This window comes from Buteo buteo, chromosome 3 (genome assembly GCF_964188355.1).
Source record: "Buteo buteo chromosome 3, bButBut1.hap1.1, whole genome shotgun sequence".
In the NCBI taxonomy this organism is placed as follows: domain Eukaryota; kingdom Metazoa; phylum Chordata; class Aves; order Accipitriformes; family Accipitridae; genus Buteo; species Buteo buteo.
Window position 1 is genome coordinate 66246509 of NC_134173.1, and position 27358 is coordinate 66273866.

General features: G+C 41.2%; 1 protein-coding gene and 1 long non-coding RNA gene across 11 annotated transcripts in view; one reads left to right on the plus strand and one right to left on the minus strand.

Moving 5' to 3' along the window:
* Positions 1 to 1000, minus strand: part of TMEM65 (transmembrane protein 65) — a 54968-nt gene extending 53968 nt beyond the window's left edge. For 3 of the 4 annotated variants that reach the window (XM_075023928.1, XM_075023927.1, XM_075023926.1), the window contains exon 1: positions 414 to 1000. In XM_075023928.1, the coding sequence (XP_074880029.1) occupies positions 414 to 756 (343 nt within the window). In that variant the 5' untranslated portion in view covers positions 757 to 1000. The remainder of the gene's footprint in view (positions 1 to 413) is intronic. The other variant, XM_075023929.1, reaches the window with a different exon arrangement.
* A 161-nt stretch (positions 1001 to 1161) lies between these two features.
* On the plus strand, positions 1162 to 27358 carry LOC142029295 (uncharacterized). Of its 7 annotated transcripts, XR_012649890.1 has the most exons (11): positions 1162 to 1343; positions 1465 to 1509; positions 1609 to 1692; positions 2775 to 2899; positions 8142 to 8282; positions 10020 to 10092; positions 10640 to 10747; positions 13151 to 13315; positions 14869 to 14953; positions 20249 to 20435; positions 23175 to 25335. It is a non-coding gene; the product is annotated as an uncharacterized LOC142029295 (long non-coding RNA). The 7 variants fall into 7 exon arrangements; XR_012649891.1 differs by lacking the exon at positions 23175 to 25335 and adding an exon at positions 27004 to 27358 and having other exon boundaries at positions 1162 to 1509; XR_012649887.1 differs by having other exon boundaries at positions 1162 to 1509.

A 27358-nucleotide genomic window follows, 5' to 3' on the forward strand; every position in this document is an offset into this window, starting at 1 on the left:
TCCGAAAAACGACCACCCACGCCTCTCCGAAACTCCTCGTGAGGTGACGAACACACCGAGGATCTGGCACGGTGGCCTGTTTTAAGTTCTGAAGGTGCTGCGGACGCTTCTGGAAAGTAAATTTCGGGTTGTGCGCCTCACAGCCCATCACGCTAAAACACACCGGCGTATGCCTCCCCACGCCTTGTCCTGCCGAAGTTTCCCACTCGCTCGGCCGCCCGAAGGAGACGCGTGGGCGAAGGCGGGAGGAACCCGCCGCGGCCAACGCCGAACTTCGAGGGCTCGCTCCCCGCACCGGCCCGGCCCGGCCCTCCCCACCGCCGCCGGGCCGATCCCCGCCCGCCCGCCTCAGCCCGGAGGGAGGCGGCCGGTGCCGGCCCCTCAGGCCGGGTCCTGAGGGAGCCGCCGCTCACCTTGGGCGATGGCGATGGACTCGAAGCGGTGCAGCTCCCGCAGCAGGCAGCTCCGCTCGGTGGAGTGCAGGCTGTAGATGAAGTCGCGGGCCCCCTGCGCCGTGTTCAACGCCTCCATCGGCTCCTTCTTGGGGTGGGTGCCCAGCGCCCGCCCGGGCGGCGGCGACCCCAGCGGGAGGAGCAGCCCCTCGGCGCCGCCTCGCAGGCTGCCCAGGCGGCGACGGCAGCAGCAGCGCGGGGGGCCACGCAGCGAGCCCAGGCAGGAGGAGGGGGCGGCGGCGGCGGCGGCGGGGCCCCCCGGCCGCCCCAGCAGCAGCGCCGCCCGGCCGAGCCACGCCGACATGGGGCAGGGCAAGGGCGCGGCGCTCGGGCCGCCAGAAACGCCCGCCGCCGAAGTCCCCCGGGCCGCGCTCCCCGCGGCTCTTTCACCGGGCCGGGGAACACCGCACCCAGTCACCGCCCCGCGGTCCGCTCCCGCCAGCAGCGGCGGCGGCGGCGCCCCGCCCCGCAACTCCGCTCCGCGCCCCGCCGCTCCGGCCGCCTCAGCCGCTGCCGCCCATGGTGGCCCCGCGCCGGGGCGGAGCGGAGCGGAGCGGAGCGGAGGGCGGCCGGCAGAGGCGGCTCCGCGCAGGCGCGGCGCTAGGGCGGTGGCGGGCGGCGGCGCGGCCTCCCTCGCCCCGTCAGGGCGCCCGCCCGGGCGCCCTGACGGGGCGAGGGAGGCCGCGCCGCCGCCCGCCACCGCCTCAGGGCCGGGGCCGACGGCCCTGAGGGGGAACTCGCCTGGCAGCGGGGGAGGGAAGGGCCGGGACGCGGCCGGTCTGAGGGGCGTAGATGAGGGCGGCAGTGGGGGCTTAGCAGCGGCTCTCCTCCTCACCCCCGGCCCTCGGAGAACCTCCCTCCCAACCTCTTGGTATTTTATCCGGTTTTGAGGTAACCTGTAAGCCCACAGGGCGTCTTCTCAGTAACAAGAGGTGTCTCCGGCCCTCGCCGGCCTCCGGTATGGTACCGGAATAACAGAGACAAGGTTTTGCTTGTCTTTGCCGTTTTTCAGGCCTTTGCCTTGGAGTGTGGCGGCGTTGCAACATGCAGGTTTTGGGTTAGTACGTTTTAGCGTTTCTGTTCTTTTTAATTAATTGGCAGGCATTGTGTTTTGAGCCACTCGCTATGGTTATTTTTTTAAAAAATACGCTTTTAGGAGGCAGCCTACATCTTGAAGGAACAGAAGGTGTTTTAAAACCAGATTTTAAGTCTTCTGCTGCACGGTCTGAACGCTTCCCAGGTATATATGCCATCCTAGGGGTTAATCCAGGTTCTGTTTTTTCAAAACACTGTATTCAGAAAGTATTAGATTTTGTAATTTGCCCGCAAAGATCCTAAATAACCAAAACCACAAGGGACTCACTCAATATATGCCTAGCTCATTTAATACTAAGGTAAGCGACTTCTGGAGGCCCTCAACGTTTATTGCTATATGTCTAGATCTTTTAACACCAAAGGTGGCAGACTTGTGGAGTGGGGATGTCCATCCAGTTGGTTTCTTTGGCAGGGTGGGTCTGCTGCCTTCTTGGAGGGAGGCAAGCAGAAAGTTTTAATTTGGCCCTGCGTCCTTCTCTCCAGGGAGAAGTTAAAACTTTACATAAAAAAGAAGCGTTTTCTCTCCAGTCCCACTGCTGCAGAGTTAACGCATGGTATAAAGACAAAGATCTCATGATAAACAGAAGTGTGTTACCTACAGTATGCATTCAATATTACAGATATTTACATAAGTACGTGTGGTGTAGGGAGGGTGGAGAAAATGAGTGCAGAAATACAGAAAATAAGTCATAAAGGCCTGGATATATGATAATTTTCACCATGTTAGAGAAGTAGTGGAGGTAGATGTGTGCTGGCTACTATTTCCAGTTAAATGTGTTTTGCCATGCAGCCCATATATCCTGCCTCTGAGACGAGCGATTTTTTACAGTTCTGTAAGTCTTTCTTCCAGTGCTTACTCCTGATCCAGAGCCACTAAGCCTTTGATGATGCTTGCAACTGTACTTACCCTCCCAGTATCTTCTGCTACTCTTTGGGGCAATGTGGCAGTCAGTAATAGTTTTCACTTCCAGAAAACTGTAACAACAGGAGAGTTCATAAAAGTGTTCAAAGATGCTGTTAAAATTTTCTTAATCAAATAGCTTTTTCAATAAAAATGGGTGCTTCCACACAGAAATGCAGGATGTGCAATGGGATTGCCAAACACCTGAAGAAATGCCATCAGAAAAATAAGGAAAAAACAAGCTTTCCAGATTTCAAACCTTTAATACTTCAATTTGACACATTTCTGATTGTTTATGTTATATATTAGATGTTATATTCACACAGCTTGATTACACCAGACTACAAAGACAGAGCAAAGAAGGAACACTGGTACCTGGCAAGAAAGGAGACTTCCTATCTTTCCCACCAATGCAGCCCGTGCCAGCCGTGCTGTACATCTGTTGCAAAAGGTGACTGCATTTGGATTACTCTTGGAGTGTTTTGGCAGTACTTGAAACATTGCAGGTGTTTTCAGACACTGAAGGAGAGAGTTTCTTTGTCCAGAGGGGCTGGCAGTCTATCGTGCCAGTCTCTCAAGGATTTCCTTACAGGCAGGACCACGTGCCAGTGTGGATCTCTGATGAAATGAATATGAAGTCAATGACAATGAATGGGGGATTTCTAATATAGCCTTCAGGTATTTGCTGTATAGGAATATCAGTTGTATGGAGAGGTGCTTGTGTGTCAAGATAGAGATCAGGGTTTAGCAGACTAAATTCTTCTGTGGGCAGCAGCTGTGGCTTATGCCTTTCTAAGCCTTTAAAACTGCATTGAACAAATTGAATAAAAATGTCTTCAGAGGGACTATTCTGCAATGACAGGAAATAAACTAGATAACCTAATAGGTTTTTTCCATAATTCTTTGTTGGAACTTTTATTTTGTGAAAAAGCAAAATTGAAGCCATTGGCTAAACTGACACTTTAATCAGACAATCTATTTAACTCGATTCAGCAGGTGGTGTAGAGTAACTTTCATCAGTCCTTGCCACTCCAGCAGAGCTTGTGAGCCTGCTGAAAAGCATATTTCTCACAATGTTCTGGAAAATGCAGAAGTTTCCTTTTATTTTCTTGTTTTCTTGCTGATAGGTTAATTTTCTCCTAACATGATTTATTTTACGAGTGACCAAACTAATAAAGGTGGTTTATACACTAACTGACAGAAGTAGGAGGAAATTGTTTAAAATACTACATGGAAAATTTGATGATGTTCAGCCCTAAAAGCTAGAAAAGTGCTTATTGAGAAATCAGCAGAAAAATGCCACCCATCTTTAACAGAATTTCTGCGAGGCCTTCTAAGGACAAGTCTTTTTGTGGAGATTGGCAGGAAATTTTAGGAAGGCCTCATCCTATATAAATATTGGCTGCACATTTAATAATTACGTTTTTATGTGGTGAAGTAAGAGAATATTATTCATGAAGGAACTTTCTATTAAGGGAGTAACATGATTTCTCTGGCCAGTGTAAAGGTAAGTATTGTTAGCTAAGGCAAGACCAAGATTTAAAGGTTGGTAAATATTTGATACCATAAATTGCAACTATGCACGGTTTGTGTTTTACTAGTTAAGTACTATATTTAGGCAGGTCAAGATTTCTAGGAAACTTGCAGATAGATAGCTCCAGAGAGGCATGGACAAGCTACTTTTCTTCTGCCTCACTTTTCTGAGTAAGATGTGGCTCTTCTGGTCCTGCTAGGCTAGCTAGGGTCTGATCCTACAGTTATTTGTGTGCTGGCAGATGAAGGAATCCGCAGATAATGCAACACAATGCTCAGAAAAGGAGCCCTGAAATATATCGAGCACTTGCTAAAATTTGAAATCCTATCTACAGTCTAAAATATGAATACAAGACAAGATTGGGAGCTTAAAATATCATTACTTACTGAAATAGTGCAAAAATTAATAAGATCTTGTCATTTAGCAATAAAAGGAGAAGTTACAATAATCTTGAGAAGTTGTAGGAAATCAAGTGCAAACAGAGGATCTCTCTGACCATTACTGTTTCCCCCCTTGTACAGCTTTGTACAATCATATGCATTATTATATTGATAAACACTTATAAATTATTTCAAGACAATTTGGGGGTCAGGACTCTGTTCTGGCTTCGGCTGGGATAGAGTTACAAGTTCTTCATAGTAGCTTGTATGGGGCTATGTTGAATTTGTGCTGAAAACTGTGTTGGTAACATACTGATGTTTTAGTTATTGCTGAGCAGTGCTTACACAGTGTCAAGGCCTTTTCTGGTCCTCATCTTGTTCATGTAAATTATTCCATGTTTTTTTACATTCAGGAAGCAGACAGGCACATTGTGTGGTTTAAACAAAGCTGAGGATCTTGGCAGACAATCACTGAATAAGCTCCCTCTGGAACACTATGCCTCAAAGCGATAGTATGGACTTTGGACATATAAACATGGGGTTATCAAGTACAAGATGAGAAGTTACACTTTTTCTGTCTTTCAGGGTAAATACTTTTAGAATATTGTATTCAGCTACAGTGTCCTCAGTCTAAGATAAGTTGCACATACCTCAAAACACTGTTGGGAGAATTATTAAAGGTTTGGAAAAATACTTCTTAGTACGAGCCTCCAGAGATCAATTTCTTCACTTTATTGACTAGAATTTTGTCTGTTTGACATAAACATAATCTCTAAGTAACTTGCTTTATAAAACAACATTTTCAGCACACAATAAAATTATACATAACAGTGCCACCCATCAATGTTTATTGATGTATGGCACGTTTGAAGCTGAAACTAGGCAGAGTCAGACTACTGCACAAAATTTTAGCAGTGAAAATAATGAACAACTGGAACAACTTTATAAAGGTTAATTTTCTAAAACATGGCATCCGCTTTGTATAATAATTAAGTGAAGCCTTATCTTAGACAAGCTCTTAGCTGTTTTAACTGGGAAGAGCCAAAAGCAGGTGTTTACTATAATTCCTCTCACATTTCTAATATATGGATGCACAGCGTTTCTTCAAATGAGTCCTGGAGTTTTTCACACTAAATACAATGGAAAACTTTGCCCTTTGTCTTCCAATATCTGTGTTCCACTTGAAGAAGATAAAAGATCAGCACATCCTTTGAGTTAAAAAAAAAAAAATTGTTAATAAATTGGGTAAGGTGAGAGGGCTGAATTGTTCCAGTTAATGAACTGCATTAAAATGTATCAGGGAAAAGGTATGAAAGAAGAGAAATATTCCAAAAGAGCGTAGGGAATACCAGAGGAAAGCAGTATATAGCGCTTACATTTATTGAGCCCACTTAGCTGTTTTCTATTACATGTTTCTCAGGAAAAGGACTAGGTGGTCTAAAATTGTCTTTGGGAATTTCCACTGTACAGAGGTTCTCCCGCATCAGTGTAAAGCTGAGACTATCATCAGGGGCACCTGAATTTACTTTCACATTTGTAACATTCATTTTGGGGTATATAAAAATGCCGAGCATGAACTAGAGTGGCAGACCTGCTGTGAGGGCTGAGCAGCTCCAGCTCTGAAGTCAGGTGAACATACAGATGCTGTAAAGCACCTTTGCCCACACCTTCATGTGGCCCCTAAGTGCTGACGTTGTGTATCATGCAAAGGATATTGTACTATTACCTTTCCTTTGAAGCATGGAAAAAAGATAAAGTTCTCGAAGCATTACAAAGCAGCTGGATGAGGACCTTGCAGACATTCACCACTTTGTGGTGTAAAATGGATTAAATGACCTATAGTGACCCCATCTTGATAATTTTTTTCTGTGACTGAAGCAGCTGTTCCTTTATGCTATACAAAACATTTCTGTCAGCATTAACTGTGTTGCCCCTTGATCCTGTTTACCTCTATTGAACAAAGCCAATTAGTGACAGAAGATAAGACTTAAATACCACTGAAAGGGCAGCCTAAGCAGTTGTTCAGCCTATTTACACACTCAGTGAAAGACGTGATGAACAAGAGCTTTGTTGCTTCTCACCAGAGGTGTTCAGGCAGTTTTACATCACAGATTTCTCTGTGTTCCTTGTTTTTCCTCTTCATTGGTTGCTTTCTTTCTCTTACTTTCTCACTTTCGACTGTATGAGTCTTCCACCCACATTATCCTGTTAACATACTCAGCCTGACTGTTCCCAATCTATTACTTTAAAAGGGCCTACAGCTGCTTTTTGGAGGCTTTCACCAGTCCACTGTTGCTCCTTGCTGGTCCCCTCTTTTTCCAGTTTAAAAGTCATTCTTCCCAGCCCTGCTGAAGTCCTCCAGCTCCAAAATTCAACCCTTTCTCCTCTCTCCCAACAAGAAATAAGCTCATCCTTAAGCAACCTGTCTTCCACTCTAACATGCAAATTGTATGCTCAGTCCTACCCTCCTTCTCTTGAACTTATGTATGTTTTAGATCTAAGCCTGTGGAGAGTCTACATGTAGGTCTGAAGTTCGTACCTTATACACAAGTCCACAACCATGCAGTATCCAAATGCCTTCCCCAGGATATCAGTGGTGCTCAGTCCCTCTTTAGGTAACACTTACTTTCAGGATAATAGTACTAACTCTTTTTCTTGACAGGAATGAAGACAGACAGGTTCCTTTAAGCCATGCCACAAGCTCCCATATGTTATGGCTATCCTCATTTTCTGGAAGCTTGACAGTCTTCTAAACCAGCAAATGAACTCTTTTCTCAGCAGGGTCATGTGCGTATGTCCCCTCAAATTAAAGAAACAAATCAATAATCAGAATAGATTAGAATCCACATTTAGAACTTTCTTATAAATAGTTGTTGTGCAGATTTAACTGCTGGATTATTTCATTAGGAGAGTGGCAATGAATTTTTAATTACTATCTATTTAAATTTCGGAATACTTGCACTGTTCCAGTGAGATCTTCAAAAGTTCTAGTGCATACAAGATGGTCCATTTATTTAATTGTTTATAGAGGATATATAAATCTATTTAAAATAAAGAGATGTATGATAACAGGTAAAAGGGAAAGGGAGCAGAAAAAGGTGGTGTGTAAGATCCTGATGATAGTTTACAGTAATATTCATCAATGGAAAGAAAAGGCTACAGGCAATTCATAATAGCTACAGAGATATAGTCATCTCCCAAGTGTGCAGGTGACTGTCAAATGCTAAATCCACCATCATACCAAGTAGTGTTTTTAACCTATTTTTATATAATGGTAGTTTTGTTTTTAATTAAATTTAAATTTAAATGTAAAGTCTTGATTCCTCTTTCCCTTACCAGTAAGAACATAAATTAGCTTCCTAAGAATGAGTTACAAGGTGGAGAGCTTTTACAGTAAACTGGCCGCTCACAGAAAATAATTTGAATATGCATGTTATGCTTGCATGAGTGTCTCCTGTGCAGATAAAATAATGATGAGTTACTCCAGCTGACTGTTTTTAGTATTGTATTCAACCAACTATCAAGTTGGACTACGAGAGGAGGCAACTAGAGATTGTTTGTAAAGAGAAACTCCTTCACCTCCAGAAAACGAGATGCAAATGCAAAATAAATCAGTAACGACCAAAAGTCACTGCTTTGCAATGGCTGGACCAGTATCACAGCCTGAGCTTATTCCTGAGCAACATCATTTTGTATTGAAATGGAAACAATCTTAATTGTCAGAAGTAGCTGTATGGATATAGAGGCAGAGACTGATGCACTATTTCGCTGTTCCTTAGGGTTCACTGTTGGCAATCCCTCAAAGTGTGCTTGCTGTACCAGTTGTGTAAATGAAGCAGTATTACCAGGAGCAAGGCACTTGCCTTGGCACTAAATTCAAAATGGCCCAATGAAGCTGATATCCAGCTGTTACAGGAGAGGTATGACTATTGTGCTTATTTTATAATACTAGCATGTATTCTGCAAAAGTTAGTATCTGTTATGTTTTAGTATTTTAGGTGATACTTGTAATAATTATAAATACATTTTCTAAATAAGTGAAAGAATCTGGTTTCCTTCCCCAAATTTGGATACACCAGCCATATCCAGGAGACCTGGACAAGCAGCCGATAGATGGAATTCTCCTTCTAATCTCACAGGCAGGGGCAGAAAACTGGCAATATTCATTGTAGCAAGGTATGAGGTTTTGGGCAGTATATCTTGGCTCGATTCCCTGTGTTCTCTCAAGGTCCACCCTCGTCCTTTTTTTCCTTGTGCTATTGCTGAGAGCGCTGCTATAAAACAAGATGCAGGGTATGAAATCTGTCCTCTGCAAGCTCTTTAAGAAAATGCTCTGAGCTAAAGAAGAGTCAGAACAAGGCAAGACAGCAGAATGGTTATCAAAATTAAATGTGAAAAAGGAGAGTGAACATTATGAGTCAGGACTGAAGCCAAACGTTAGCCACAAGCCATTTTATACAGAGAGCCGGTTATTGCATACCTACCTGTTGTGGGGTTTCTCATATTCATGCAAAGGTCAGATACCAGTCACTGTCAAAGATGAGATTTGTGAACTAGAGGGACAACAGGCTGCATGAACAGTGTCAAAACCAATGCTGCTGGTCTCTCTTGCATCCTAAGGTATTTGTTTGGAAGATGTTAGAGTGGATACATAAGCAAATAGTCCTGTGTAATAAAGGAGAATGCTTGCTGCCAGTTGTCTGTATCCCACTTGTGAAATCCAAGGGTTTACCTTGTTTTTAAACTGCTTATATTTCTTTTGAATTTTTCAGTACCTTGATAACCTGTGGAAGAATGTAGGGCTGAATAAAGTGACTCATGTTCTCTTAGACAAGAGAATTGCCAGTGTTGAGGATGGCTGAATTGTTCATTGCTTTGAATTTTTTTAAAGAAAAAAGAAAAAAGATCAGCCTTGAGTCTATTTATTACCATGCAGTAGGCCATTATTGTACTCTTCTTTCTCTTTTGCTCTCAGTCTACAGCAAAGATGCTTTGAATTAATTTCTTTTCAAACATGGGTTGAATAAATGTATAGAATATGCATGTGGGCATAAAAGGTGCTACAACATCTGAAAACATGTTTATTGATTTATTGACCTGTTTTCCTCAGGTACTTTAATACCACACAGGAATTCTTTTCAAGATTTTTCTGTTAAAGGAAGTAACAGATGGGGAGGGAATAAATTGCCTTTATGGAGATTTATGTGTAACATAGATATTTGTATTTGGTAAACAAACAGAGGGTTTGAGCCAAACTTTTGGGTGCCTGAAAGTAAATAGGCTCAGTGGAGCTGTGACACTTGTATCACCCAATGTAATACTCCATAACCATTCAGTTTATAGTGTTGCTTTAACAGGAAAATGAACTGCAAGTTTATATTTGTTTGTTTTTTTTATTCCACTGTCTTTTAATATGCTTGCACAACTACAAGAGAAAGATTTTATGTTACAAAAACTTTGCCCCCAACAAACAATGCTCCTCAGCATTTAAGACTGCTTGCCCGTAGCAAGGACAGCCAGAGTCTGTCCTGCCTGATTTCTTTACAACTATGTAATCCAAGAAGCTATCAATTTTGTTTTATTACTGCGCTTCAGTATTGCCCAGACCTCAATGATCTCTGCCAGGCATGCTAAGTCATCTGTTTCTTGCATTTCAGCTTTGTGCTGCCTCTTGGAAGTTCACCTCTTACTCCCTGAAGCCTACATGATCTGGATCAGCAACATAAACTTGTACGGTTTTGACTCTGTGTTACCCTTGTATATTTTCTATCAGTCTCCTTAGTCTGGCTGATAGGTAGTTTCCCTCCTGGGCTTTACTGCCTGAACTTCAGATTTCCATGGACTATAAAGAGAGACTAGAGCAACCAGTTCAGATTTAGACATCTAACTTTTTAGATATCTATGGTGGCATCTACAGTGTAGGTGTCTGTGTGTAGGTGTCTGGGCTCCCAGTATAGACAGGAAGGGATGCAGACACCTCCAGAGGGCAATTCACTTGACTTACCTTAGAGGCCTGTCTGATGATGAGCTTAACCACCGTCTACTCCTGCCTGGTTATCAGCATAGACTGTAAAGGGAACTGGGAGTGACTATGACTTTAAATGCTTAACTTCCAGATACATAAGCTTCAGCAGATGAGTTTCACTCAAAACCATGTTTAAAGCATGGATACACTACCTTGTCCTCAGATGCTACTTTACTTTTACTTACTCTGCTTTTTCTACTGCAATCCCTGGGTAGTATTTTAAACCTGGTCAGCAGAGTGCTTGCTCTCCAGCAGGAAATAAACCCACAGGACACAGGCTTAGTGCATGGGATTTCAGCTGGTCTACCAATCTGTGCAGAACAAGGGATCCTGCATCTTGTACTGGGCACGTGGCAGAAGGTAAATCCCACAATCCAGACTAACTTCATCCATATTTATCCCATTCTTTTACACTCTTCACTCTTGAATTAATCCAGAATATAAACTTGTATTGTCAGTACAAATTATTATCTGAAGAATAACTGATATTTTTCTCAAAACTATGTATCTTGGCCAGAAAAAAAGTATTAATAGGCCTTTGTGCATGAACTACAACTGAGGGAGAAACAACTACTTTTCTAGAAGTTGCTAGTCATGATGCACCATTGGAACTATTTGTTGATACCAAGCATTGTTGTTTTCTGCTGTATTGCCACTAGCAAATGTGATTTTTAAGTGGTTTACAAAATTATGCCTGTGGGGGGTTTGAAAGCACATTGTGCTTGACAAAAATAGGTGGTAATGCAGACACGATGTTAAGGACCCAAGGCAAATGTTCATCTGTAGACATATTAGGGATATGGCGTTCTCCAGAGAAGCAGCTTCCAAACTGGAGATTGCAATGCCACTTAGAAATACAAGTGGAATCATGAGCAGAAGTTTTGCTCTTGGTGTGGCTACAAGCAAAGTAAATGATCAGTAACATAGCAGTGATAATACCAGTCATCGCAACACAATTTTTCCAGATTTCCGTCTCTCCCATATGCAAGCTAATTATGTGATTATGTAAGGAGAAAGAACCAACTCTTCAGTATTGCCTTTGGTTTTCCACAGCACAGAAAGGTACAGTTGTTTCTTCCATGGCTGGGTAATTTCATTCCCAAAGTGTGGCTGGCCAAAGAGATCTTTAAACACATATACAGGATTTTGGGGGTAGAATACAAGAAGAGCAGTTTGTTAACACATCTATAAACTGGTAATAGCTTCAGAGAATTAATATCAAAATAATTCTATAGTTTTTTATACTGATACAGCCTCTTGTCAGCCATTTCCCACTTACCTACAGCTCTTGCTTAGATTCCGAATATGGAAGATACTGGACATTTTAAAATGAGCCTACAGCCTGCACCTAGATCAGAGGTTTACTTAAAAGTTGTACTGCTTCCTCTTTATAAAACACTTTTTAGGTTATGTTCTTTTTTTTAATTATTCTTTGGGAGTTTGGGGCTTGTGAAGTACATTCTGTTAATGTTTTCAAGGTTTTTATCATAATCACAATGACTAGAAACTTACATAAAAAGACAAAAAAAAAGAGACTGTCATGTAAACTTTAGACTTGAGCTCTCAAAACCCCCACTCTTGTATCATAAGAGTCATTAAAACTATTAGTGATTGCCCAGGCTGGAGTATTACTATATGGTGGAGACACCTTGCAACTGCTTGCATACAACTTTTAGGTTTGCTTAGTGTTACGATCCTCATCAACTTCAAATGACATTAGGGTGATCCTCTGCACATCTGAAGATCAGATGGCAACCGAGACACCAGAAATTTAGGTGCACGTGTACGCCAGTTTGAAGCTCAGAGGTACTTACAGAGTAACCTGGTAGCACGTGTCAATTTTGACTTTAAAACTCTATTTGTAAACATTGTTTATAATCAAATGAGTAAATTAAGGTTTCTAGAAGTGTTTTGAACAAACTATACCAAATTTCCAAACTGTCTTAATAATTAAACTTTCCATCTTAATGGATTTCTGAGTGCATTTGATCCTAAATACAGATCTAAGACTTAAAGACTGAAATTAACCTTTTACCACACATACTGCTAGTGTTTGGTAAAAAACAACATCAAAGGCTTAATTTTTTTATTATGATAAGGCCCCTTTAAACCACCCTGTACAATTCAGGGCAACAAAGTCTACACCCTTTAAAAGCCCTATTACTCTGCTATTGTGCAATAAAAGCATCTTATTGTAAAAGAAAATATAAGGGCCAAGAATCTAATTAAGAAAAAAACAAATCTTCATGAGTTCTTCAGAGAGCTCTATACAATTGTAACACAATCAGCCAGGATCATCTCGAAATTTGCATTTCTTGTATAGAATATGAAATTATGTATAAAATATGTTACAGAACTTGTTTTGAATTCTACTTGTGTATACACTTTACCTCTGGGTGTGTTCTCTCTTGTTTTGGAAGATCTGACTGAAACTTCTCTTTTTTCCATCGCATTCTCGGCAAATCATCAGGAAGGGAATTGCTCAATAGCAGATTTAACAGTCAAGGAAAAAATACAGCCTGTGTGGGATTACTTTATATCATAAAATGAAAGAAAAAAGCTTGGCTCAGTATGTATAAAGATCTTCTATAAGGATCCAATTACACAGAAGTATAGAATTAATACCAAATAGGTAAAATTCTGTGGGTAGGCATATGGGAGAACATACATATTCATGAGAATGTAATATATAATCATCTGTAAGGATTAAATTATAAGCACTAATTTTTTTTTATTTGTCTTACTGGTTCAAAATATCCACAGAAGTATGACTGCTGCAGCACTGCAAATGTTGTGAGGGAGTAAGGCCCCGACTTGGAGAGCTTTGTGCCAGAGAAGTCTGGTATTGACTATCCTGTCAATAGCCTTGATACTGAAACCATTATGAAATGCCAGTGATAAGAATACACAGCAACCAAGGACTTACAGGTAAATTTTCCTCTTGCCATTCTGATAACACATTGATACAGCGCTTTATACGTCTAAAGAGGTAGACAAACATCAGTGAATTAATTCTCACTAGAAGGAGGTGCTTCCACTTTATTTTACAAGCAGTGAAAACACTTAATAGTGAATCACCGATTTAAGACCTGCCCAGCCTCATGCACTGCATGTGAGATTTACTCATTTGATACCCTTTTCATCATCCTCTGCTGTGGCACTTCTAGGTCAGGTGGTTGCTATACAGCCACATAGACTCTCTCCTGCTTTTTGATCCCACAGGCTAGGTGCTGGGATCTGTTTGCCAGCTGCATCTTAGATCTCTTTACCAGCTGCAGCTTCTGTGTAGGGACAGGTAAGCTGCCCTGCTCTGCAGCTGTGGATCATTACACAGCAGTGCCCGATGCCGTGGAGCCCTTCCAGAAGCCAAAGCCCTTGGCTGTAGATTTTCACCATGATTAATGATGCAGGCTTACCTTGTTGTGTGATCTGACATATGGGCCCACAGCCCAAACTGGGACCCACTGGACAGATGGACAGCCCTGCCATGGGCGTGCAAAGTCACATGTCCCATTACGTGATCAAACATAGGGGACTCCCATACAGGATCGGAAGAAATGTTAGACCTTACTTGGAAAATCTACCATAATATGAAAAATTCAAGCCAGGTTTGAAAGTATTTCAGCTAATTCTGCTTTTAAAGCCATTGAAGTCCCACGTTAGGTCATGTTCCAAGCAGCCTGAATTGGCTTTAAAGCCTTCTAAAAATGGCTTTTAAAAAATTCGGTAGAAAAAGTCCAAGGCACCTAAAGCTTTGTCTACACAATAGCTCCAACCAAGTTTAAAATTGAGAAAGCATATCTGCAGTGTGCCATAGGTTTTTGAAAACTGATAGTAGCAATTACATCTGCCCTGAAGCCTCAGCTTTGCCTTAGTCCTATACAGAGTCCGCTAGAGGCCACCACCTCTCCGTAGTAACAAATAGAGATGTTAAGAACAAATGTACTGTATCATGTTTTGGGTAGATTTCAAAATATTCCCATTTATTTAAGTGTGCTTGTAACTATGTATCAATATAAACTATTTAGGTTAGTAATGAATATTGATACACTATGCATATCTCCTTTTATCTATGTATATATTTACCAATTACAATATTTCCTAAGACAATGATCAAATAACATGAAGTCTTTTCTACCATCCTTAGAGAGGGCCAGATTTGTTCCAGCCATGCAGAAGTTCTCTATGCACGCTAAATATGGTCTCATGAGCAATGTGAACTCTACCTCTTTGCTGAAATAGCCCCTCTCAGCTGGTTACTCAGAATTCTGTAGCAAATTTAGATCTAAAGCCCATCTCCAGGCAGCTATCCAACTAAACTCAGTAGGGCTTTCCTCAAAACAGTGGCAAGGTTAAAGCACAGCTCCTTCCGGAGGCGATTAAGGGTAGCTCTCACAAGCAGAGCCTAGCAAGAAAAAGCAGAGCTTTGGAAGAAAGGGTGACAGAGGGGAATGCATTTTAATAATTTCATTCATTTTTAGGCTTGTTATGGTTTCCATTGTGGAATATACAAAATCAATCCCAGACGAGCTTGGGACAGATACAGGCAAAAGAGGAGCAGCTTCTGTAAGTGTTCTTCAATACGGGAAGATCATGATTTTAAAAATTGTCAGCCCTCTCCATAGAAAATATTTATTTACAAACACAAATAAAAAGCGTACAGCATGCCATACAGTAACACACACAGCCGGGCCTTTTGCTGAAAGTTTGGAAACTCCCCTCTTCTTCTTTTCCCCATTTGCTTTAAAAAGCTGTTCTTCATCTGACATTTGTTACGCCTATGATAAAAATGAGGGAGATTTTTGAGAGAAAGAATATGTGCTGTTCACTCTTAATAGAGAATTTCCACTGGGTTATTTTTGTATAGTCATGTGATGGTGATTTGTAGACCACAAAGCTCTGCAGATCATTTCCTCCACAGATGTTGGAGAAATCTACATTATTTTACAGGGAGCAAATGCTTCTGCATACTGATATTGGCATTTCATTACAGCTAAAGAATCACAAGCTCAGATACAATGAACTGTAAAATTTCATTTCCAAACTGGCTGGTCTCTGTGTTCCTCTTTAATTTAAAATTAAAGCTACATTTGACCACTAAAACTCCTAGCTCTTCAGGCAATCATTCAAAGTAACAAACTTGAAAGTTTGCATTACTTGATAAACTTGCAAAAATAAAAGTAATTTAAACGAAAAGTCAGTTACATGAATTTAAAAACTTGTTTCTAGATCCCAAGAGAATTATCATATCAAATTAGGCTATACCAGTTAGATCCTTGATTATCTTATCCAGTGTCTGATTGTCATCAGTGAGAAAGATATTAGGCAACAATGTGAAAAACATAAATGTCATCTTAACCATGTACCATTAATGGTTTCCTCATCTCCTGAAACATAAAAGTTCATATCCATTTTCCATATTCATATCCATGTCCAAATCCTCATCCACATAAATATTTAGCTCTTTTCAGCTGAGCTGTTTCATTCAGTGTCATCCAGCAGCAAAAACTAAATTAATATAATAATAATGCAGTGTAATAGAATAGAATAGAATGTAATGTAATTGGTTGAAATTTAGCAAGTCCAAATGCCAGACTCTGGCTGTATTCAGTGTTGGTGTGGCTTCACCTTGAATACTGTGTGCAGTTCTGGCCCCACAATTTAAGAAGGATGTTAAAGGCCTTGAATGCATCCAGAGGAGGGCAACAAAGCTGGTGGTAGGGCTGGAAGGCATGTCCTGTGAGGAGCAGCTAAGGACCCTGGGTTTGGAGAAAAGGAGGCTGAGGGATGACCTCATTGCTCTCTACAGCTTCCTGAGGAGGGGACGTGGAGCTGGAGGTGCTGACCTCTTCTCCCTGGGATCCAGTGATAGGATGCATGGGAATGGGTCAAAGCTGCACCAGGGGAGGTTTAGACTGGATATCAGGAAGCATTTCTTTACTGAGAGGGTGGTCAAACACTGGAACAGGCTTCCTGGGGAGGTGGTCGATGCCCCAAGCCTGTCAGTGTTTAAGAGGCATTTGGACAATGCCCTTAATAACATGCTTTAACTTGGTCAGCCCTGAATTGGTCAGGTAGTTGGACTAGATGATCTTTGTAGGTACATTTGAACTGAAATAGTCTATCATATCATATAATATAATGTAATATTTACTGATACTTGCTTTTCTTTGACCTTATCCCAATTTCATCTGTTCCTGCTATAAACTCTATGTGTGAATGATAGGGAAACTCTTTTTTTTGAAGCCTCTGAAGTCCATGAATGAAGACAATTTTCTCTCCTTGACATATAATAAGATTCTTTCACTGACTGGCTTTATGCAACTGCATAGACGCAGTGCAGTAGTGGCTGAACTCAACATCTTTCTTAACATACCTGTCCCCTCACTTCTTTTATCTGTGACTAACGGTGTCACTGTTCTTCCTGCCACCCACACTTTCTAAACTGGGTGTCATTTGTTTATTCCTTTTTTGGAGCACTTCCTTTTCACCACCTTCATTAATATAAAATTTCTCATTCTCAGCTTCACAGCCCTGCAGGATGCCCCATTAGCTTCCTTTTCCCCTTCTTCCTACATTCACTAATTGTCCCAATTCTTTTGTCTTTTCATTCTCATAATTCAAGTCTCAGAGGGAACTCCACCAGCACACCAGGGCCTTTCTCTGATGACCCACTCCACTCACACTTCTGGTCTGCAGTATCAAGAGAAACAGCTGGATTTAGAAATATCTTTTGGCTTGCATGCATCATCAGCCAGACACATGTGTGGGCAATAATATATAAATTGATGGTTTATGTGGCTACAAATATTTTAGGAACAGCAAATCACCCTTCAATTATTTTGATGTTGTGCTTGACATTTCATGTTATTTTTGCTAGTTGTGGAGGAGGGAAGATGGTGAGGGGGAGTGAAACCTACTGTCAATATTTTTCCTGTGAAGGTTCGTGGCATCTTTACCATTAACTGTCTTCAAACACTCCTAATTTTGAGATAATCACTTTACTGTGCATAGTGGGCTGAAAGGAATAGTGTATCTTTATGCAGATTTCATTAATTATTATGAAACTTAGAAGCTTATTTTTTGTACTGTGTGGTGGTTTCAAACTTGCTGTTCTCTAAATTTCCTTGCCCTGGAATATATTCTAATGTTGGAATGTCACTGCCAAATTTTTTTGTGGACTCTTATCAGAATCAGAAAGATCCCGTTAAAATGCAGTTGTTGAGACTTAGTTTCTGATGCTATGGAAGGATTCATTAGCACCTCAGCTGAATTCCAGCCCAGAAGAGGAATTTTGGTTATGTGTGAAAATGAGACTCTGAAGTTTTACCTTAGTTCCTATTTGTTTTTAAGACACCCCTGTGGGGAAAGAAGAAAGCAGTTTCCTCAGCTTTTGCTGTGGACATTCAGTTTTACAGATTCTAAATTGATGGAATGTGTTCCTGCTTGTTTACTGACAGAAATATCCCATACTAAATTAGCTCATTCCAAATCTCTTCTTCTATTATCTGCCATGAAGCTCCAGTGTCCAAGTCAATGATACCATATTAGCAGCTGAAATGGTTTAAAAGCAATCTGAAAATGTGGGATTTTATATGAATTTATTCTTTCTACTTAAAGTGGTTTTCTAATTACTTCTGGGAAAGCAACAGAGGAACTTGAATGTGTTACATTAGAGAGGATGATATCTGTGGCACAGGTGATGCTCCCAGGTGATACTCTGCAATAACTTTATCCACAATACGTTAAGGTTAGCCACATGTTACAGTGGAGAAAGACCAACCTACTCCATTCAGTCATCTCAGGAGGCTGAGGCTGTTGCATACAATTACTTCTGGTCTGATCCTGGGTGGGCAGCAGAGAAAGAGGAGCAAGGAGGATTACAGCCTGAGGTCTTTCAGACCCCAGTCCAAGCCTGCAGCAGCTGAGACAAAGAAGAGGCTGGGCAAGGGCTAAAAAGATGCAGAAGTTTTTGTGGGGTACACCCAAAGGTGACCAGTGCAGACAGGTCGCTCCCCTCTCCAGAAGCCATCTAAGAGGCCAGTGTTGACATGGCTAATGACGCACCTTTCAGATGCGTTTCTATCCCCAGCCTGCAAAGCCCAAACAGTCCGTGCAGCTGCAGAGCACGGTGCCTATACCCGCATCCATTAGCAGCTGGAGACGTCAGCTTGCAGCCTCAGAGACCAGCCGCTTGGGAGCCACTGTGCATGTTCCTCTGCCTTCGTTTTATTTTAAAAGCAAGTAAAGCCTCAGTAGGAGTTTGGTTTTCTCTCATGTCAACAACCGACAGCCATCACAGTTTTTGCAACACCTGATGAGTTAACAAAGACGGTGGGCGAGGGGCATTCCTCAGATCTGCGTCCAGCCATTATGCTGGCCTGGAGAAGGGGAGGAGGGCTCTGAAGGCTCACACCCATCAAGTGACATGGAACCACACCACACCAGGCAGTATCAAAACTGCAGCTGCAACCCTCTCATCCTCCCCCAGGAGAACCACCTTGCCAGGAAATCCGTGCCAGCCTGGAACTGACTCCAGCAGACAAAACAAGTGGTAGGAATGGAAGGAGACATTAACACAAAAACCTGCCCCAGTGAATTAAGTTGCAAAATTCTCGTTACTTCAAGGGACCAGGATGTTATACCTTGCACTCAGCTGTGGGACTGTGTCTTCTTAAAATGATTAGGAGAGGCTCAGCAATCGCTTTCAATAGCCCATTATGAAATGAATCCTAAAAACCTGCTGGCTCCCACCTCTTGCTGTAACTGCTTGCTTAAGCTAATCTTCCTGCTTCACGTAAGTGATGATTAAAAAGGATGGTAAAAAGCAGCTAATAGCTAAGGAAGGAGGTTTTCTTTCTCTTCCTGGTTACAGTTCAGCTTATTTTATTACCTTATTTATCATCTCTAATGATGTTTAAGCACACATGGAAGTGGGGGGCATTTAGGAAACAGCAAATTGATCCTTACTCCAACCACCTCTCTGTGTACATGGCAGCAGAGGTGATAGTGTGTCCCAGAATGGGAACTTAATGGACTTATCTGGTGGAATATTACTTTTCAGGGATGAAGAAGTGAGAACAAGAGGTTTCATATGGCTAATTGCTTAAATAATGTGAAAACTAGATGAGTTTGAAAATGGCCTGAATGAGAAATTGTGCAGAGGCAAGGAGAGTATATGACTCACTTTCCTTGTCTAACATAATAGTAAAAAGCTGCCAGGTATTTGGTGCTAGAAAGTAACAGTGTATTAAACTTTGTAGTAGTGGTTGGTTAGAGGCAAAACCAACTCTGTGTAACACAACATTTACTGTTGTATTCTGAATTCTTAGACACAAAGTGTTTGACTGAAAAGAGAAGAAATTCATACTTATTATGTGCAGATACTTACTGTACTTATCATAGGAAGCAGACATCTTTCTGGGAAATGAAGGGTGAAATACCTCTCCACATAAATCACTGGGAATTCTTCTGTCAACTTCAATGAAGCAATCCAAAGACATTAAGAGATGAAGAAAATTAGCATAATCAGCTCATGTTGTTTAATCCCCCTAGTCCAACCCAGGAACATTCTCTGTGTGTTATTGGTTAACACTTTTATCCTGGCCAGGTTTATATGACCTGTAATCTCCCTGTTGTTAACTGTCAGATAGCTCACAGTGTGCATCTTGGATTTTATAGAAAGATGCACTGCGCACAATATATTTTATAAGTATAGTTACATTAAGTATAATGGAGAAACGAGAGTGCAGAGAAATATAGGAGCTACAAAAGAAAATGCTTTCAAATCTGATTATTTTATACAGGTATGTGTATACAGGTATAATACACATATATTTTTTATTACTTCCTTTAAAAAAGCTGCTAAGATTTGATAGTGACTGGAGCAATGACCAGGATGGAGATCAGTGGATGGATGACAGACTGAAGAACACAACTGGAGAAGAAGGGCTTGTATAGGAGATATATCAGAAAACTAAGGAATCTGTTGAAAACGGTGATGTTTCCAAAAGACAGCATGAGTACTGAAGGCTCAGAACTACCACAGGTAAGAAAATCAGGTTCTCTTAAGTATTTATGTCTCACTTAAGTAATTCTTGGTACCTATCACTATAATGTTTATGTCAGAGACATAAAGTCCTATTGGACTTAATTTCAAATAAAAGACCTGCAAATCCTATCCCTCAGTTCATTCAATTTCCACTGACTAAGGTGAAATCACTGACAGGTAGCTTCCATCTGAAATGAACCGAATATGCACTGTTTGCAGACCATGCAGTGCATGCCACAGTATTACTAGAACAGAAATTTGATACAAATTACTTTTGTTAATGAAATGCTTGCTGTTACAGTACAAGAAAGCAAGTTAAATGGCAGTTGTTCTTGTAATTTTCTCTTGAAAGCTGAAGAAAAACATTTAGAACTAGATACCTCTCCTTGATTTTGTGTCATTAAACACAAATAATGTAAATTCTGTAGAAACTTTCCCCATTTGTCATGGACTCAGCTGGTTTTCTTAATTCCGCTGAGCTCAACAATATGACAACAGCTGATAATTTGGCCTTATGGCCAAATGTTATTCCATTATATAAAATCTGGATGTTATTCCAATACACAAAATCTGAAAGAGGAAAATGTAAAAACAGTGTATTATGCCAGTTGCTGAGACAAAAATCTTTACAGAAATGGAATATTGATTAAATTTGGCAACATAACTTGGGTGGGAACAGGAATGGGTGGTTCAAAATGGCTCTAAGAACGCTGAACAAATATGAAACAATGCCAAAGCTATAGGTGATCCCTGTATAACAGACTTTGGGCAATAGCTACAATTACTTTGTATTTTCTAGAGCTTACTTTGACTTTGGAATATGCAAAGTTCACACACATACCTATGAATCATTTTTCAGTGGCACATTTATAATTCTTACAGATGTTGTCTTCCAAGACAAGAAGAAAAACATTCCAGTCGTGACAGTTTCTATTTTTAAACTGGCTTCTGAAAAAAAAGCAAGCAAACAAACAAAGTGCTACAAAAATCTGAGGCAAAGAGAGACAATAATAATGGAATGGGCCACTCAGTCCTTGATAGTCAGATACATTACTCTGAGGTCTAATGTATCCAAGCTCTTTCCATGGCTTTGTTCCCTTCCTCCCACTATCACGAACAGCACGCATGGTTAAGAGTATGAGCCAGTCAGACCTTATGACACTTGTTTTTTCCTGTGAATTGCCTCACTGAAAGGGATTACAAGGGTTTTTCAGGATTGCTTTTTTTTTCATTTCAGTATTTTGCTTTTGTTAAAAAGTCCAATTCTGACTCCCAAGAAATATTCCTTCCAGTTAAAAAAAGATAATGGAAAAGTTACTGAAGCTGTTAGCTTCTATAGTTACAATCTTTACATATGTGAACTGCAAGTTTTTTGGACACAGGTGATGAAAAGCAGCATAATCAAGTTATCAAAGGATGCCCACCACTGCTCAATGAGGTGGATCTGTCCTTACCCCTGCTTCTTGTGCACTACCCCATCCTCTTCCTCAGGCAAGCAGTTGCAATCGTGTGTTCAAGTGATAATCCAAATTAGGGAACTAATCTAGGGGGGGAAAAAAAGGATGCTCAGTCCATAGTCTGGTTCATTTTATAGCCACATGAGCTCGATGCTGGGATAAAGGGAGACCACTGAACTGTGTTGCCAGGAGATAAAACATGGGACCACCCATTTCACCAGCAGCACAGGAGTCCATCAGTTCAAACAGATCAAGAAAGTTTACCCAGATGGCCTGATCCAAATCCTGCTAAAGCCAGTGCGAGCACTACACATCATCTCCTGTTTGAAAGGATTTCAGAGATGGTTGACAGGAGAGAGCATGACACATACAGCAGCCCTACAGACACCCTGGCCAAAACACCTGGGAATATTAGGAGGGGGCATTCAGGAGATAGAGCTGCTCCTTGAAAAGGTTTCTCACAGCACTGAGCAGTAGGGAGTGAATCCTGTTTAATTAGACTCTGGGTAGGGACCAAGAATTTGGCTCTCAGAAAGGAGAATACAGCATATTTTTTGCTGACAGTGCAAACAAAGATCCTTTTGTAAGAACTGTCATGCCAGACAAATATATTTTCCATAGTTGGTATGTATGTGAAGACTTTCTTTATCTGGGGAAAACTGAGGGTGCAATTCCAGAAATGTTTCTTCAAAAGCAGTACCAGCACATGGCTTGTGTGGAAACACTGTGCTGGACTGAGGAACTGCCCAGCCAGTAGAAGGGAAACATTTTTTCCTTCCAGATTTTTTTCCAGGATACCTTTTCCAGTTCAATGCACCATGAAATGATGCTGTGTTGCTGAATAGAATAGGACAGAACAGAACACATCATAGTGGCATAATACAAATGTTAGAAACACTCCATCATTTTCTGTGTAGATATTAATTATGAATATTCAGTCAGTACACTGATGCAAGTTATTAAATAGGTATTCATAGTAATTTTGATTCAATTCATCACCATCTGCTATTACCAGAAATATCAATATGCTAAGTTATTTGAAATGAATAACGACTATCCATACTCTTGCTATACTAGGGTAAAAGCATCAAGAATATTCCTTTTAGCTATTTTTCTACCCTGCTGTTGTAAAAAACATCAGAGGCAGAATTTCCACAACTCACTAGAAAGCTCATCTCTGTGCTGAGCTGCCTTTGTAGATGGAAAGCTTTCTGTAATGCCTAATTGAATAATCCTTTACTGCATATTATGTCATCCTCTTTTTTTCCTGCCCTCAAAGGTAACGCAGAAAATGTGATCACCACTGGACACCTTTTCCTCAAAAAATCAACTGGTATATGGATACGTTTTGGTTTGAAGGCTGCAGTGCTTTTAACTAAAAGAAATATATCTTATATTACATGAAGTAATGAGGCTGAGGGGGCTATGCCTTCTTCTTCAATCTCATGTATAACACCATCCTTTGCAGGAATATTTGAAACTTCTTGTAAGGCTGCAGTATTTTCAAATAAGCAGAAAAAAAATCTATTATTCCTGTACCCTTTCCACATATACTTTTGAGTATTGAAACATCTAAAGCTTCCATTTCATTCCTTGTTCATGACAATCCTAGCTGCTCAGAATATGGGTATGGAAATCAAGTTAACAAAAGTCTTAGCCATAATGAAAATGCATGGAAAAAAACCCTTTCCCCTCTTTGTGATATGTTCTATTCTGTTTGTATCAGCTGCCTTTCCCAAAAATGCTTCCCCGCTCTTTAGCTCCACGGCAAACAAAGTGATTGTATAGACCGGAGTTTTGGCACAGCCTTAGTGTTTCAGCCCACCCTGAGCAATGACGGAAGACCGAACTTCAATTCAGATCCGTTCTCTGTCTGGTCCGTAAGTGAATGTAGCTCCTGGGTGACCTGGTCTGAAGATTCCAATGCACGCGTTAGCAGTACTCAAACAGCACGCTTCTGCGCCATTGTGTACAGTCACTACCGTGTGCGCAGGTCACAACTGAAACGTATATTGAAGCCCACAGTACCACCCCACCAAAAAAAGTCCGCGGCAATGGGAAGTATTTTGAGCCTTTTAATCTCCTGTTGAAACTGCACATCCACAATTAATCAAATTCTTAATTTAAGACTCTTGGATTCCTCACTAGTAGCAACTTCTCACATAGCTTCCTCAGAATTCCTGTTACCACCTCCATTGATACAGGAGGCTCATTCTGTCCTGGAGAACAATGACTTGGCTTCAGTTAGTCACACACCTGTGACATCTTAGCTGGATTACAGTGATATAACATGTTTGGCCCTAAAACCTTTGACAAATGTCTATGTAATATTACCCCATCTTGTCCCAACCCTGTCCTTTGCTCCCTATGCCAGTTTCCCTTACAAAATGTAATTACGTTCAGGACCTCTGTCCTCACCTTTGGGGGAACCAGTGACCTGTGCCCAGGATATCTGAAAGATCAGCTGAAGCCTACAAATTAAAATCACTGTTAGCAGTTCACCTCTCTACTAGAGTGGAGTATCTAACAATTACAGTAAAGCTCCTTGGTCTAGAAAGTCACATTTCTTTGCAGTCCTGGCCCAAAACCATGAAATGATCTCCCATAAGTTCAGAGACATTATGAGCATCATGACATTTTGCTCTAAGTGGCATGTGTATTTCTTCAACTTAGTCTTCTCTATGAACGCAGAGTATTTCCACACTGAGGAATGCTAGGTCAGTGAATGGGAACTTTGTGGAAACTGAATGTTCAGCCCCTACTGGGAAGCAAGTACTTTGCTCTCCTAAATTTGCACTTCTAACCAACTCAAAAATGAGTTGATAAACTAAGAGCTTTATCCAGTTACCAATGGCTGAAACACTAGGCAGAATTATTATACTTCTAAGAAAGTAAAAGGGCTACTTGCAGTTCTGGAAAGATGCAGAAATTGTGAGTCTTTGATAAATGAGAAGGGAAAGTGTCAAACTGTAAAGCAGCATCTATATTCATTGTATGCTAATCCTTGCCCCTCCCCATGCCAAAGTTATGGAAGGAAAGAAGGACATAGTAACAGAGCAAAGCAAAGAATTAACAGTGGATTATAATTCACTGTCATTTCATAAGGCAAGAAAAGACCTCTCCTGCCAGTTGTGAGAGTGGATGCTGGATCAGAACGCCCAGGACTGGGAGGAGGTGTTGGGTTAATACTTGTAACCTAATTGTGTGGGATTCTTCCGTGGCTTTTTCAGACCTGTGCTATTACAGAGCCAGACACTAAAAGCGGGGCAGCACAGGTGCAAGACTGGCACCATGCTGCGTCACTCGGGAGCACGTCCCACATCAGCGATGCCGGTGGGGTCAGAGTTCTTCCCCCCCCCCGTACACAGGCAGCTGTCAATTATTGCAGGTTTTCTTATCTTACAGTTTAATCATGACAAGGATAATGAAAATAATGTTAACATTTCTAGTCTTGACTGTGAATTACTTAATTCTCGCAAGCAGAACACCTGCCTGTTTGGCACACTTTCCTTCCTCCCACAAAACACGCCTGCCATCTCCTGGCCAGGCCACCAAGCGTCTAGGGGCTGGCTGGAAACGCACTTTGAAGTGTCTGTACTGAATGGGTTTTTCCAGCTGTTAACGCAACCAGCCAAGCAAGCAGGTTGAAATTACATTTTGCTCTGGGATGTGAAGTTCCCCTGTCACAGAAGAATTGAGCTTTCAAGCTGTGCAAAACTCCTCTGTCTTAGTTCGTAAGGATTTGCGTGAGTTTTTCCTTTTACCTTCATACCTGCAAATACCCTGAGAGTTTCATTTACTCCAAGTCTAAAGGAGACATTCAGCCAAAAGAGCCATTATTATGCTGCTTTTACATTTAAATCACAAGTTTCAGTGGCTTTTATAGGAAACCAATGTTGGTTCCAGACTGGAATTGTGGTTTTCATGAATATTTATTAAACACCAACATTGCAGTGAAACGTGAGGCTGAGCAAAGTTCATGTGGTGTCAGGTTCCAACGCAAATATTTGATGTGGCTCTAATCAAAGCCAATGCTACAGTTTGCTATCACCTTAGGAAGCTTCACGGAATTTGCTAACTGAGAGTAAAACCTTGTTCAGAAGTGAAGCATTAAATTCTGAACACAATTCTTTGCTCCTCGCGATCTTCAAAACAAAGCTGAATCTCTTTCTGAAGAACATGAGTTATTTTAGGTATAAGAACTACTGTTTGCTACTTCACAGCCTGTTATGCAGAACTTTAGATTGCATGATCATAAATACTCCCTTTAAAGTCTATGACTAATACACAAGAGCAGAATTATGAGATTTTTTTTTCCAGGTTAAAGCCATCCTATAGGAAAATGGCATATAAAAATCAAAACACTTCACAAACTGCATTGCATTAATGAAACTAAGAGAAAAGTGGGAAAAGGCTGTGATGTTGTTTGCAAAACAGGACACTGATCTGCATTTTTTTTTTCAATATCAGATGTACTACACAGTATATCTTGATAATATATGCACATAATCTACCTCTTACATGCACATTATACATATCAATGCAAATAACATTGCATCTTAAAAAGAAATACTTGAATTGCTCAGAATTTTACTATTTTCAGTGCTTCGGTATTAAAATATAAAACTGGTTCATAAAACAGAAATTCTGTGCTCCACATCACTTGCAGTTAAGAGGGATAGGGTGGGAACTGGAACCACCTATACAAGCACGTGAAAAAATCAGTCCGTTTAGTTTCAGCACCCTCCCAAAATTTAGAAGGCCACTTCTTACATCACTGATGTGCTATCCAGCCCTTAGTGGTAAACTTCCTCTCACCCAGCTTAAGTCAAATGAAGGGTTGGGAACCATCCAGCCTTCCTGGATAGGCCATCAGGAGATGTCTTCTCCGACATCTCTGGAGGATTCCAGATCCTCAAAGACAAGTGTCTGAGACAATGGGTGTCTGTCTGTCTTCACTGATTTCTCAGGAAGCCTGGATAGTTAACATACAGTAGGCTTTTAGAGAGCCGTCAGCCAAGAGGAACCCTACCCCAGGCATCTCGAGATGGTGACAAAACCAAAGAGCTGAAATGCCTTTGAATGAGCTTTTTTCTCTCCATTAACAGAGGAAGTGAGGCTGACTGGATGTCCAGCTTCAACTCTTCAACATCTGGCAAAATCTGCTGGACATTAGTCCAGATTTCAGCATCAACCCCATGAAATTTATCACCGTTTCTACTAAAGTCTGGATTTCCCTGGGAGAAGAAAGGCTAGACTGGTCATCGCTCTGTATTACAAATCACTTACGCTCTACTTCATGTGAGACAAAACTGCTACCCTCTTCTTCCCACCCCCTCATCAAGACGGTAGCTATACGCAGTCCGAATTACACTAATCCCTCTAACCTAGCCTTGTGCATGGTTAATACTCAGACCTGTCTTTTTGCCAACCAGATTCAATGATTTACAAACACGTTGCTGA